This window comes from Neoarius graeffei, chromosome 1 (assembly GCF_027579695.1).
Source record: "Neoarius graeffei isolate fNeoGra1 chromosome 1, fNeoGra1.pri, whole genome shotgun sequence".
NCBI classification, from domain to species: Eukaryota; Metazoa; Chordata; class Actinopteri; order Siluriformes; family Ariidae; genus Neoarius; species Neoarius graeffei.
Window position 1 is genome coordinate 39841800 of NC_083569.1, and position 15639 is coordinate 39857438.

Below are 15639 nucleotides of genomic sequence, written 5' to 3' on the forward strand. Positions count from 1 at the left end.
TTCAAAGTCATTTCCAGTAAATCCTTTTCCTCTAGGCATTTTCATCCAAAATCAAGGTCAACTATGTCTGCTCAGCATTTGTATACGTGCCAAACAGCACACTGTGTGGTATTGCGTTATTTGCGTAATTACTGTATATCATGGAGTACATGTGTCTGGAAGCATCTACACTAGTTAATCAGGATCTTCCCGTCTGTACAAGTCAGAGGGATTAATCTATGATAATGACCTTGAGTAAGGAATAAATCACGAATCATGCTACTGTTACGACTTTCCAGTTGCTTATTTCCTTTTCTTTTTTTTTTCCCTCTTGTACCGCAGCAGTCTGCAAGTGCTATCAGTTTTATTTATTTCAGATTGACACATGTTGGGTTTACAGTTACGTTTAATGTTGTGGGACATTCACGATACAAGTTGGTTCCTGTTATTGCTTACATTATAACAGCTATAAACAGCCATTCCATCTCAAGCCTCTCTTGGAATGAAATAAAACAAAAAATGCTTTACGTCCGACTGTTAAAAAGTGCTATTACTGGAGTTATAACTGCGAAATCGACATCTTGTCATAGAAAACTTATCAATGACTATAATCGATGACTACACATGAGTTGTTACTATTAGAATGAGCGCAGTAATTTAAAGGTGACTTATTATACCCTTTTCCACAAGTTAACACAGTTCCCTGAGGTCTTAATGAAATATTTGGGACTGTTCCTTTAAATGGTAATGAGCCACTGCTGACCCTACCCACGCTTTCACCAGCCAGTCAACTAGCACTTTTCATCATGAATATTCATTCATATGGTGATGATACACGGGGCAACTTTTTGGGCAGTGTTGCCGAGCAATGTTGCTGGGCAATTGCGTTTTGACTCTTTTCTATTGAGATTGGGCAACATTGTTTCTTTCTGAATGGTTTTGATAATCTCTGGCAACTTTTTGAGATAAGCCAATCAGAACACGAGTATCGAGTCATGTGACCTCCGGTGAGGTTCGGATCAGAAATTTCAAACAAATATGGCGGCCGCTCAGTGTCACTGGAGTGAAGAGATGGAGAGACTCCTCATCTGTTTTTACGCCGGTAAGTTGTTATTTTAATATTCTATATGGAGGAATTTACCTCACCAAAGCTCTAAAAAACAACAGACAGCTTGATTAAATGGTCACAGCAAAAATTAAGACATCGATTTTTTTTTTTTTTTTTTTTTTTAAGCTAACTGTAAACTGCCGTTGCTAACTGTTGTTGCCCATTGTTAGTTGCCCTGAAAAGTTGCCCTGTGTCTCACCTAGTTGCCCGTTGCCAGCAACATTGCCCAAAAAGTTGCCCCGTGTATCATCACCAGTAGAGGCAGTTCTCAAGCAGTGAGTGGAAATACTCAGATGAGGGGGTGGGATAATTCTAATGAGCTCCGCTTGTGACAGAAAGTGGAGCCAAATCTGAACGGCTTGTTTGAAGCTCCTGTTTTCTGAAATGGGCAGCGTAAAAGAAACTAAGAGTCTTATTTCAGAGTTTGTGGATTTGAAGGCACTAAAGATGCCCAAATGTATGTGCAAAAGTACCGAAAAAGGAATTTTTCATAATATGTCCCCTTAAAAAAAAAAAACTTTACAAATTTTAGAGTTGCTGTTATACAAAATTAATCAACACCATCTGACCAATCAGACTTGAGAATTCAACAGTGCTGTGGAATAAAGCAAAATAATTAAATGTTATAACTACGATAATAAAGTAACACTTGTTTTCTGTCACGGTTTTACACTGTATATGAGAAGGTGGTGGTCTTACCAGATGCCATTTCCTCAAAGACCATAGTGAACATTGTCTTTGAAACATGGAAACCGTTACCTCTTTTCCACCAAATCAGTTCCAGGGCTGGTTCGGGGCCAGTGCTGGTGCTGGTTCACAACTTGTTCAACTTGCGAGCCAGCTGAGAACCAGTTTGCTTTTCCATAGCTCGGGGTGCTAAGGGAAGCCACGTCATTACGTCGCTATGTTTGCATAAACCTTGGCACGAATATCGACGCAAAAACAACACGGAAGCAGCAGCAGCAACAACAACAATAATAATAATGGATGACTTCGCGTTTGTACAGCTGCTGCTTCTCGTCGCTTAAAAATGGCGATCTTTCGCGGTCTTGTTATTGTTGTTGGTCTTAACAACTCCGTCCCCCCGCTGACGTAAGCGGTTCTTTCCTCTGGCCCAGCAGAGAGTTGGTGCTAGCCTGGAACCGGTTTTTCTGGCCCCAGAGCCAGTTCTTTGTCAGTGGAAACAGAAAACCCGGTTCCAAACTAAGCACTGGCCCCGAACCAGCCCTGGAACTGCTTTGGTGGAAAAGGGGCATGAGATACCATCAGATCCCTAGACTGGTTTCTCAATGTGTACTTTAGTTCACGAAGGCTTTGTTCTGCTCAGCAGTTGTAAGTTCTGTGTCGTGTTCAGTCACACAGGAGGATGTAAATCAAAATCAGTGTGTTATGGACAAGGTGTGTATATAATGGGATAAATGTACTGTGTGTGTTTGTGTGTAGGACAGAATCAGGGAAATGTTCGAGAACCTCATGCAGGTGGAGCACCCCAACATCGTCAAGTTTCATAAATACTGGCTGGACATGAGGGAGAACCGAGCCAGGGTGGGAAATATTCATTCATAAATGACCAAAAAGTACAATTTTAATTAACTACTTTAAACCATAGGCTGTTTTCAAGGTTCATTTTTTTTTAATCAATAGGTTTTGAATATTATAATTACACATTTCTGTAGCCACCATGGTGATCAGACAGCTAATTTTTTTGTTTCTGGTGATCAGTGATGCATACAAATTGCTTTCATTACGTTCTATACATTAACTACGTACATTCTTATGTTAACTATAAAGACAGACGGCTGCTTTTTAACATCAGTCTTTGCGTCACAGGTGATTTTCATCACGGAGTACATGTCTTCTGGAAGTCTTAAGCAGTTTTTGAAGAAGACGAAGAAAAATCACAAGACTATGAATGTTAAGGTAGGACATATTTTTGAAACCGTCCCCAGTTTTTCCTTTTATACATTCGTTTTCAAGCAGGGTTTACACCACCACCCAGTGGTAAAGAAGGAACCACAGTTTTGTGAGTGCGCATCTCATTTTCTTTGTGTGTTTTGTGCTGTAGGCATGGAAACGCTGGTGCACACAGATCTTGTCTGCCCTCAGGTAAAACACCAGGCCAGTCCAATTACTCTGACGAGAAGACATTGAAACATATCCATTAAACATCTCTACAGATTTAAATTGTGTTTAATTCATTTATTACTCAGAAAATTAAGTAATTTAACATACTAAAACTGATATGAAGGGCCATAAGGTAGCAGAAACTTCTATTTAATTTTTTTATATTTGTACGCTATAAAGTATTTTTTAAAGGGTTGGTTTTTTTAATCGCCTTTGACTCAATATTGTAAGCTTCACACATGGTCATGATGAACATTGCGAGTCGAATAAACTTATAAAGAAAGGCATCAGACAGAAAACGGCCCCAGTGTGATAATCGAGTAATGAGTGCTGACTCGGGTGCTGTATCAGAGACCGGAAGAAGAGAAAGGTGAAACGAGTGAGTGTAGAAACAGTCATTTTCTAGAGTTTCTTTACAGTCATTGAGGTAAACAGACACAGGTGCATCTCTGTAGGGATCCTTTCCGTGTTGTCCGACACTTATAAGAACGTTTATGAGGCTTTCAGTGGTGAAAACAAGCAGATGTTTGCCTCATAGGATTGCATTACAGGCATTTAGCAGATGCTCTTATCTAGAGCGACGTACAACATACCCAGAGCAGCCTGGGGGGGCAGATGGGGGTTAGGTGCCTTGCTCAAGGGCCCTTTAACTGTTCCTGCTGGTCCAAGGAATCAAACCAGCGACCTTTTGGTCCCAAAGCTGCTTCTCTAAAGCTGGGCATACACTGTGCGATTTTTTTTTTTTTTCTTTTTTTTTTTCAGTCGTGGTATTCAGCTGCTGCTCACACTGTACGAGTGAATCGCAGGGGTAAACAGCACGCAGTTTACGATTCCTGTTCTCACACTATACGATCCAATGCTCGGATGCGATGCTCAGGATTTCAAACAGGTTTGATTTTCATCCGATCGATCGGGAGGAGGTCGTGAGGTGTTAATCGCTTGTCGTTACCCCATGTATACTACACGATCCGAGACGCACGATTGAGCCAAAACTCGGCTCGATCTCCAAAATAGTCACACGAGTGAAAAAAATCGGGCCAAAAATCGCACAGTGTATGCCCAGCTTAACCTTTAAGCCATGGCTTCTCCAATTTTACATTGATGGATTGATTTATATTGTATAGCTGCTTTGCGGTTGCCAGTTATACTGTTCTAACTCAATACTGGACCAATTTCAATCCTTTTTCTCTCTCGTAAATGTTTTCCACAAAGAAATGAGGAAATAGGACCCAGGTAAAAATAAATAAATAAAATCCCAGATTTTTTTTTCTTTTAATATGATTTAAACAAACCAAAAAGAGAAAAGTGGGTGAGAGGTATAAAGGGTTGAAAACCTTAATAAAGTCATTCATTGGTTAGAAATATGGCAAAACCAAGTGTATATAGAAATCATAAAACCTACTGGAGCATTAGAGAACACCGAGCCAGGGCTAAATCACTGATTCATAAAGAACTACACCCAGAAAATATACAACCCCGATTCCAAAAAAGTTGGGACAAAATACAAATTGTAAACAAAAACGGAATGCAATAATTTACAAATCTCACAAACTGATATTGTATTCACAATAGAACATAGACAACATATCAAATGTCAAAAGTGAGACATTTTGAAATTTCATGCCAAATATTGGTTCATTTGAAACTTCATGACAGCAACACATCTCAAAAAAGTTGGGACAGGGGCAATAAGAGGCTGGAAAAGTTAAAGGTACGAAAAAGGAACAGCTGGAGGACCAAATTGCAGCTCATTAGGTCAATTGGCAATAGGTCATTAACATGACTGGGTATAAAAAGAGCATCTTTGAGTGGCAGAAGCTCTCAGAAGTAAAGATGGGAAGAGGATCACCAATCCCCCTAATTCTGCGCCGACAGATAGTGGAGCAATATCAGAAAGGAGTTTGACAGTGTAAAATTGCAAAGAGTTTGAACATATCATCATCTACAGTGCATAATATCATCAAAAGATTCAGAGAATCTGGAAGAATCTCTGTGCGTAAGGGTCAAGGTCGGAAAACCATACTGGGTGCCCGTGCTCTTCGGGCCCTTAGACGGCACTGCATCACATACAGGCATGCTTCTGTATTGGAAATCACAAAATGGGCTCAGGAATATTTCCAGAGAACATTATCTGTGAACACAATTCACCGTGCCATCCACCGTTGCCAGCTAAAACTCTATAGTTCAAAGAAGAAGCCGTATCTAACCATGATCCAGAAGCGCAGACGTCTTCTCTGGGCCAAGGCTCATTTAAAATGGACTGTGGCAAAGTGGAAAACTGTTCTGTGGTCAGACGAATCAAAATTTGAAGTTCTTTATGGAAATCAGGGACGCCGTGTCATTCGGACTAAAGAGGAGAAGGACGACCCAAGTTGTTATCAGCGCTCAGTTCAGAAGCCTGCATCTCTGATGGTATGGGGTTGCATTAGTGCGTGTGGCATGGGCAGCTTACACATCTGGAAAGACAGCATCAATGCTGAAAGGTATATCCAGGTCCTAGAGCAACATATGCTCCCATCCAGACGACGTCTCCTTCAGGGAAGACCTTGCATTTTCCAACATGACAATGCCAAACCACATACTGCATCAATTACAGCATCCTGGCTGCGTAGAAGAAGGGTCCGGGTACTGAACTGGCCAGCCTGCAGTCCAGATCTTTCACCCATAGAAAACATTTGGCGCATCATAAAACGGAAGATACGACAAAAAAGACCTAAGACAGTTGAGCAACTAGAATCCTACATTAGACAAGAATGGGTTAACATTCCTATCCCTAAACTTGAGCAACTTGTCTCCTCAGTCCCCAGACGTTTACAGACTGTTGTAAAGAGAAAAGGGGATGTCTCACAGTGGTAAACATGGCCTTGTCCCAACTTTTTTGAGATGTGTTGTTGTCATGAAATTTAAAATCACCTAATTTTTCTCTTTAAATGATACATTTTCTCAGTTTAAACATTTGATATGTCATCTATGTTCTATTCTGAATAAAATATGGAATTTTGAAACTTCCACATCATTGCATTCCGTTTTTATTTACAATTTGTACTTTTGTCCCAACTTTTTTGGAATCGGGGTTGTACGAAATGTTTTTAGTTCAGTTAAGTAAGCCCACATTCGAGTGCTATTACGGTGTTCTCACCTGTTCCGGCAGTTTGCACTAAAAGGGAAAACGCATCACGCTTTGATTCGGGTGGACCAAATCCTGCATATGTGGAAGCACCCTAAGAATGATCATAATTATTTATTACTGCTGTTCAGCTGTGGACGGTACAGTGATTCTATCACTTTTATACTTTTACACAGTTACCTGCACTCATGTGATCCACCCATCGTCCACGGTAACCTGACCTGCGACACCATCTTCATCCAGCACAATGGCCTCATAAAGATCGGCTCAGGTGCAGTAGAGCTTCCTCGCTGTGTCATTTTGAAACAGAATTCCATGTTTGTGGTTAATCTTTCTTTCTGTCTTCCTCCACAGTGTGGCACAGGCTTTTCGTCAATGGTAAGTCTTCGTTTGCTTGCCATTATACATTATGGCCCTGATTTACTAAGAACCTAAATAATGAGCAATCTGCGGTCAGTGGATGTGTTGCAGTTGACTCGTAAAGAATAACTGTGTGAATGATGAAATGGGAGGAAACAATACGGGAATGAGTTTTTTGCATGCACAAAATCTTCTTGATAACGGAAACTCGTGCCCCGTGTCCAAAATCACTCACTACTCCTGTATAGTGGACTATATCGTGAGTTCGCCATTTTGTAGTGCTGTCCGAATGTATAGTGAGAATTATCACACCCTACATAGTGCACTTGTAGTATCCCACAATGCATCGTGAAAAGTAGTGGACAATCGATTGTCACTAACCAAGAAATATATATACCATCATGCATTGCGGTCGCGCTGAAAGGGGAAAAAAAAAAAAAAAGTGTGTTGGGTTGAACGGACAGAGGAAGAAACACATTATAAACGGACATTCAAGTACAATTAAAAATAGTAAGAGAATAGAAAGATAAAATACAAGAATAAAAGTTCGAGTGCAGAGCGAGGAATTAATCAAAAGCCTTAAATTTGATTGAATAAAAGACAGCGACAAAGAAGGAAGGATTCAGCCTTGATTTAAAAGAACTGAAAGATGCAGCGAACACAAGTACTTTTGTATTTATTAATGTCAGAAATGCGCTCAGTATAATATGGATTTATCACAAAAATACATGCATGTATTTATTATTTTGAAAACCCACCAGCCGACTGATCTGGCACATTTTAATTGTGCGACAGTAATGACGTTAATAACGGCGCGGTGGAGTAGTGTCTGTACGGAAGCCGAGAGAGGCCCTTCATATAATCCTTTTTTTTATTCACCTTGTTATCCCGAGATAACGACATAATTAATTCAGGATCTCGAGAAAACAACACAACTAATTCAAGAGCTCAAGAAAACAAAATTATTCCGTGATCTCGAGAAAACAAAGCAATTATTTCATGATCTCGAGTAAACAGGTGAGAAATGGTTCATTCAGGTGCGCCAAGAGACTTGTGATATGCTGACTTCGGGGCTATTTCTCATTCTGTATAGACGCAACTTTGGTCATTAGAATGTCTGGAATAATCGATCACCTAATAAGGCAATATTTTGATCAGGGGTTGACACAGGGAGAGATTGCATCAAGCCTTTTAATAAGGGATAATTTCAAAATTAGTCCGCGGCACCCCCTCAGAAGACTGCTAGAAATCTCAGCTGTTTTCTCGAGATCATGAAATAATTTTGTTTTCTCGAGATCTCGAATTAGTTGTGTTTTCTCGACATCCTGAATTAATTATGTCGTTATCTCGGGATAACAAGGTGAATAATAAAAGATTATATGAAGCGCCTCTCGCGGCTTCCGTAGTGTCTGAAAGTTGTTTTTTTTTCTCCATTTTACCAATGAGCTCACGATATAGTCCTTTAAATAGAATTCCCTAGATAGTGAGTAGGGAGTAGTGAATGAGAGTGATTTCGAACACAGCCTTGGATAACGCTGATCGTGATGCATACATACAAAATCTGTTCAAAATACACCATAATTGTAAAATAATAGCATGTCAACTTTGAGTGAATTTTGTTCAGGTAATTGTGAATCTGCATTAACAAATGCGCAACAAATCTCTAATATAAAATTTTACCACACCCACTTTATGAAACTTTCTCATTAATAAATGGTAAGATTTTGTCTTCAACTGGCTGAAATGATCTTCCACAAATTGAAGAAAACTTTCCCAAAGTGCCTTTTCGGCTGAATCAATCATAACGTACGATGCAAAATTAATCTAATCAGAATTAGACTCCGTAGCCCTCACCGGAGAAATCACTGAATGCAGAATCCCAGCTTCGATTCTCGGACCTGCACTACCGTCCTACACTACCGTTCAAAAGTTTGGGGTCACTTTGAAATGTCCTTATTTTTGAAAGAAAAGCACTGTTCTTTTCAATGAAGATCACTTTAAACTAATCAGAAATCCACTCTATACATTGCTAATGTGCTAAATGACTATTCTAGCTGCAAATGTGTGGTTTTTGGTGCAATATCTCCATAGGTGTATAGAGGCCCATTTCCAGCAACTCTCACTCCAGTGTTCTAATGGTACAATGTGTTTGCTCATTGCCTCAGAAGGCTAATGGATGATTAGAAAACCCTTGTACAATCATGTTAGCACAGCTGAAAACAGTTGAGCTCTTTAGAGAAGCTATAAAACTGACCTTCCTTTGAGCAGATTGAGTTTCTGGAGCATCACATTTGTGGGGTCGATTAAATGCTCAAAATGGCCAGAAAAATGTCTCGACTATATTTTCTATTCATTTTACAACTTATGTTGTGAAATAGAAGTGTGACTTTTCATGGAAGACACAAAATTGTCTGGGTGACCCCAAACTTTTGAACGGTAGTGTATATTTTCAAGATATGGCAAATTGAATGGGATAGATGTCCTGAAACAAATTGCACGAAATTAACCCTGTTATTAAAAAGACACTTTTATCCCCATTCCAAAATAGACATGACCAAGTGGTATACGCCAGGTGTCGGATTGGATATACAAGGCTCGCCCACGGTTTTAAAAGGTGAAGAACCGCCAACATGCCATCTTTGCAAGACATTGTTGCCAGTCAAGCATATTTTACTTTGTTGCCCTGGGCTAAATGACACAAAAGAACTTTTTTTTTATTCGCAAAATACCTTGGATGATGTTTTTTAAGAATGTACCACCACCAGAAGTGTTAGTTTCTGTCACGTTTTATTTTTATACATTTTATATAATTTTGTTTTAATTATTTATTTATAAAGTAATTGTAATATATGCTAAAAAAATGTTTGCCATGATATAGCCTCAGGTGCTGACATGGAATTTTTTTAAAAAACAAAATAAAAATAAGTCACTCACTCACTGCATTGACTCTGTACACCAGGCCTATTCAAATAGCGGCCCGGGGGTGAAATTGGCCCGATTTGAAATTTAATCCGGCCCGCGGCAGATTTTTTTAAAACAAAACAAAAAACATATCCACGTATCTGCCAGGGTGCACAGTTTTCTCTACCGCTCTGGCACAGACCAGAATACAGGTCATGTCCATGGCGACAAACACTCATTCTCGCCGATTCTCGCAATGACACACTCCATGCAGCTGCAGCAGTGGCAACATGGCACTGTCCAAGCAACATCACAAAGTTGACAGAGAAAACCGTAAATTTCAAAGCGAATGGACTGAAAAGTACTTATTTACTTTGCCAACTACGGCAAGCGATAGACCTGTGTTTATTGTGCAACGAATCTGTAGCTGTGGCCAAAGAGTACAACGTGAAGAGACGTTTTACAACAAAACATGCTTCATTTTCTGAGCAATACTGAGAGAGCTCCAAGGAGAGACGAAGGAAAATAGACAGACTGCTAACTTCTTTTGAACAAAGTCAGCGTGCAATTGGTGGCTTTTGCACAGAACAAGAGAGAGCTTTTATTGCATCTCTATGAGTGGCGTGGATACTCATCTCATCTCATTATCTGTAGCCGCTTTATCCTGTTCTACAGGGTCGCAGGCGAGCTGGAGCCTACCCCAGCTGACTACGGGCGAAAGGCGGGGTACACCCTGGACAAGTCGCCAGGTCATCACAGGGCTGACACATAGACACAGACAACCATTCACACTCACATTCACACCTACGCTCAATTTAGAGTCACCAGTTAACCTAACCTGCATGTCTTTGGACTGTGGGGGAAACCGGAGCACCCGGAGGAAACCCACGCGGACACGGGGAGAACATGCAAACTCCGCACAGAAAGGCCCTCAGCGGCCATGGGGCTCGAACCTGGACCTTCTTGCTGTGAGGTGACAGCGCTAACCACTACACCACCGTGCCGCCGGCGTGGATACTGACAAGGAAAAAAAAAAGACCCTTCACCAAGTCGGAAACTATTAAAGACTGCATGCTGGCGGTTGTTGACAAAATGATTGTTGACCAAAAAATGAAAGACAACGTGTCCTCATCTATTAAAAAAAAGTAACATTTTTCATTATATTTCATAATAAAGGAAAAGAATAATGTACCTTATTTTATTTCATATATTATGTACCTTAGTATACTGTAGTATATTTCAATTGCCTTTAGCTGATATCAATTTTATGTCAATTGTCTGTCCGGCCCTCACAAATTTTGTAATTTTCTAGTTTGGCCCCCCTGCAAATGTATTTGAATAGCCCTGCTGTACACCCTGTATTTTTTTTTTTTTTTTTTCAGCCTTGGGTAGAAACGCCTCTCATTGCATATTCATTAATGCAGATGTGCTCTTTGCACTTTGACTGAAGCTCTTGATCTGTATCTGCATGATTTTGCGCTTTGTACTGCTGCCAGCTAAGTGGCTGATTTGATTGGATAATTACATGAATATGCAGTGTTTTCTGTGATACTGGCTGGCAGATGTATGAGATATTTGTCCTGGGTTCAAATATGCTGCGCTCACTGCCATTTTTTTTTCCTTTTCTTATAGTGTTGCTCCATCCAATGTCTATTCTCTGAAAAAGATCAGAGTTAAAACCCAGTCATTTAGTGTGTATTCATACCTCATCATAACATTAATTCACAACAAAATCATCAATGATGCACAGTTAAGAAGTGCATGTGTACAAAACTTAAATCTGACATGTATATGCATGCATTTACATTTATACTGTAATTTTACCTCAGTATTTTGCATAATTTGTGTACCCTATTATTTTACTTGAATTGCTGTAAATAGGGCTAGAGTACTGTAAACATTTCAGCAGTGTGATGCCTCGTGGCTTAGTACGTCTTAGTCCTCACAAATGATTACCATCTGCAGTTTACATAGACTTCCTGCCTTTATATCTATGCACAAACAAGCAGACAGTCTTGTTTGATGAGGCTGTCCATCTGTATGCCTTTCCCAGTATTCCCAGAGGCCATCCATGGGAATGTACACCAGCACCGGGACGAGGCACGTAATCAGCACTACTTTGCTCCAGAGTACGGCTGTAAGTGTCCCTCGAGATCTGTAGCGCTCTCTCTCCTGTATTTATCTCTTTAGTTCTACCCCATTCCAGTATTTCATTTCTCCTTTTTGCCTTTATTTTTTCCTGCAGTTGCTGAGGACGACTACTCTATTGATATCTATTCTTTTGGTATCTGTGCTTTGGAGGTACAAAACTTAAATCTGACTTGAAAAATGAAAATTGTGTTGCGCAGTCACAACTCGAGTGCAGTGGCTGATGATGATCTGTTTTTTTTGTTGTTGTTTTGTTTTGTTTTTTCACTCCGCTCAAGATGGCAGTTTTGGAGATTCAGGCCAATGGTGACACTGCTGTTTCTAAAGAGGCCATAGCACATGCTGGACAGTCACTGGAGGACCCTCTCATGAGGGTAAACAGCATGCTCATCATTTTATTAAAAGCAGTATGTGCATCTACTACAGGAAACAACTGCGAGAAATTCTCACAACTTGGGGGAAAAAAAACACTAGTTGAAAAGAGTTAGTTAAACACCTACATAATACAGTTGCGTCTCAAAAAAAGGAACATTGTGAAAAAGTTCAATATTTTCTATCAGTTATTTAAGTGGAAAATTTAATACATTCTTGACTCATTACATGTAAACTAAAATGTTTCAAGCATTTTTCTGTTTTAATTTTGATAATTATGGCAGACAGTGCAAAAAAAAAGTGCATATCGAAATATTAGAATATTTCATTTCAAGTTTGAGTAAAACAATAGAAATACCATGTGTCTCTTGGTCTAGTTGAGTACACACAACCACAATCATGGGGAAGACTGCTGACTTGACAGTTGTCCAGAAGACGATCACGGACACCCCCCACAAGAAGGGTAAGGCACAGAGGGTTGTTGCTGAAAAGGCTGGTTGGAAAAGGTGCACAAGCTACAGGGAGGACTGCAGCTTTGAGAGGATTGTCAAGAAAGGTTGATTCAGGAATTTGGGAGAGTTTCACAAGGAGTGGACTGAGGCTGGTGTTAGTGCATCAAGAGCCACCATGCACCGACATCTCCAGGAAAGGGGCTACAACTGTCACATTCCTAATGTCAAGCCACTCCTGAACCAGAGACAACATCAGAAGTCTTACCTGGGCTAAGGAGAGAAAGAACTGGACTGTTGCTCAGTAATCCAAAGTCCTCTTTTCAGATGAAAGTTAGTTTGCATTTTATTTGGAAATCAAGGTCCTAGAGTCTGGAGGAAAAGTGGAGAGGCATAGAAGGTGTTTGAAGTCCAAGGTGAAGTTTCTGCAGTCTGTGGTGATTTGGGTTGCCATGTCATCTGCTGCTGTTGGCCCACTGTGTTTTATCAGGTCCAAAGTCAACGCAGCCGTCTACCAGGAGATTTTAGAGCACTTCATGCTTCCATTTGCTGACAAGCTTTATGGAGATGCCGATTTCCTTTTCCAGCAGGACTTAGCACCTGCCCACAGTGCCAAAACTACTACCAAATGGTTTGCTGACCATGATATTGCTGTGCTTGATTGGCCAGCCAACTCGCCTGACCTGAACCCCATAGAGAATCTATGGGATATCGTCAAGAGGAAGATGAGAAACACCCGACCCAAAAATACAGACGAGCTGAAGGCTGCTATCAAAGCAACCTGGGCTTCAATATCACCTCAGCAGTGCCACAGACTGATCACCTCCATGCCACGCTGCATTGATGTAGTAATTTGTGGTAAAGGCGCCCCAACCAAGTATTGAGTGTATAAATGAACATACTTGGACATTTCTGTATTGTAACTCCTTTTTGATTGATCTTAGGAAATATTCTATTAATCTGAGAAACTGGATTTCTGGTTCTCATGACCTATAAACCATAATATTAAAACAAAAAGGTTTGGAATTAGTTCACTTTACATGTAATGAACATCTGAAAGTTTACCTTTTTGGATTAAATTACGACAACAGTTATTTTTTTTTCACGACATTCTACTTTTTTTAAGATGCATTTGTATATGTAAACCTGTTATCTGGTTGCAAACCACTGTGACACACTTATAAATGCTATTAATAAAAATTGTGTGAGGAAAATAAGTGCATAATAAACGCAGCTAGTTTTATTTACACATTATATGGATTTCACATTCTCTGGAACAAGAGATTAGGGATGATATAAGGAAAATACGTATTGTTTAATTTAAAAAAAAAAAATAGACCAATAGACTTGCCTCTGAAGTGCTTGGGATGGACTATACTCCAAGAGACTAGGATATCATCCCATAGCTGACAATTTAGAGCTTTAAAATCATAAACATGATGTGGAAAACCTAACATGCAGCCAGTATAGCTTGAATAAGATAATATGCATTCTGAACTAGGAAAAACAAAACAGCCAGCTGGCCAAACATTAAGAGGTCAGTCTAGAGGTTATGAAAGCAAATTGTTTTTCTCAGTATCACACTAGGTTCTCAGTAGATGCCGGGCTAGCTTGTGCCTTATTCTAGACACTTTTTTGATTGAAATGATAATCTCGTCGCCTTGGTAAACTTACAGGAGAGTGTAGGGTAAAATCGGTAAACTCACTATGGACAGACTTGGTCACATTTTAGTCCTTCTGTCTTAATAGACTTCAGGAAATTAAAGTTTCTATTCCTTAAAACATGTATGCCTTTTAAAGGTGGCATATTATACCCCTTTTCCACAAGTTTACACAGTTCCCTGAGGTCTTAATGAAATATCTATGGCATGCTTTGATCAAAATACCACAAGGATAAAGCACCACAGCTCCCTTCTCCACCTGTCTAAAGGGGTGTTCACACGGCAACTTTTACTCCGGTGTAGCACCGGGGCTGCCCCGGTAGTGTGTTCACACGGTACAAAGTTATACTGGTGTAGCCCCTGAAAGCTGCTTAAACCGGTGCAAATCTAACCCTGCTCGGGAGGTGGTTTAAGAAATTTACTCCGGAGTAAATGCTAGTTTGCGGGGCAGCACCGATATAAAATGGGACATCTGAACGCTACAGGGGTAGACTCACTACGCGTCAAGAGAGTTCATTACATACGGGCATTGCATAATTTGTATCCTGGTATTTTGCGCTTCCAAAATGGCGAATATCAACAACAGAACTGCGTGTTAGAGCCCTGCACTCCCGCGGGACCCGACGCAAAGCAGTGCGGCGCGGAACAAATTTTGAAAGCTCATTGCGGGCGGGAGGGGGAGTGCACAATGCAGGCGCAGGCGGGAAAGGTGATAAGCTGCAGTCCCGCTAACTAAAAACGTGTTTAAAATAAAATTTATAAATTATTAATTTATGTCTATCGTATATAATTTGTGCTGGATATTTTATTTGGCATTAATAAAAATATTTTAAGATGCCTAAATTTGCGGATGTGGTCTAATCTCACGTACGTTTCCGATTCCTTTCCGCTCTTCCGTGTTTGAGATCTCCGATCATGACAGAAGAGCAGAGCTCCTCTAGTGAAGCTCACAGTGCTTCAGAAGCAAGTGCTGCTTTAAAAAGAGGTACATTTACCGTTAAGTCGAGTATTAGTCCTAAGTATTAAAAAGTATTAACTAGTATTAAAAAGGACTGTGTATCGCACAGATTGTTCAATTTAAAGCTAGAAATAGACAGTGTATAATCTGAGGAGCTGGTTGTGGTTGCGCAGCACTTCATATGAGAGAAGAATGAAATCGCGGTTGGAATCATAACGCCACAGACTTGGGAGTGCGAGTGCGCAAAGCGAGAGCTGTCAATCATGAGCGCATGCAGCACTCAATTTGGAATGTGTCAGCAGAATGTCAGAGTCTAAACAATAAACTTACAATAAATGAAGGATCGGTCAGTGGAGAGCTCAGCTAAGCTCAGCATGTTTAATTCCCCAAGCCAATGACAAGAACTTTCGTGAGAAATAACGCGAACGTCTGCATCATGCGGGATTTGCGGG

The 15639-nt window shown here is 40.2% G+C and overlaps 1 protein-coding gene across 2 annotated transcripts in view; it reads left to right on the forward strand.

Annotated features, from left to right (window-relative positions):
* nrbp2a (nuclear receptor binding protein 2a) overlaps nucleotides 1-15639 on the forward strand; it is a 151961-nt gene that overhangs the window by 126183 nt on the left and 10139 nt on the right. Inside the window, exons 3-11 of one of the 2 annotated variants that reach the window (XM_060931603.1) lie at nucleotides 2531-2632; nucleotides 2918-3007; nucleotides 3153-3193; nucleotides 6515-6609; nucleotides 6693-6716; nucleotides 9247-9312; nucleotides 11653-11736; nucleotides 11845-11900; nucleotides 12026-12121. In XM_060931603.1, coding sequence (XP_060787586.1) covers nucleotides 2531-2632; nucleotides 2918-3007; nucleotides 3153-3193; nucleotides 6515-6609; nucleotides 6693-6716; nucleotides 9247-9312; nucleotides 11653-11736; nucleotides 11845-11900; nucleotides 12026-12121 — 654 coding nt within the window. The remainder of the gene's footprint in view (nucleotides 1-2530; nucleotides 2633-2917; nucleotides 3008-3152; nucleotides 3194-6514; nucleotides 6610-6692; nucleotides 6717-9246; nucleotides 9313-11652; nucleotides 11737-11844; nucleotides 11901-12025; nucleotides 12122-15639) is intronic. The other variant, XM_060931613.1, reaches the window with a different exon arrangement.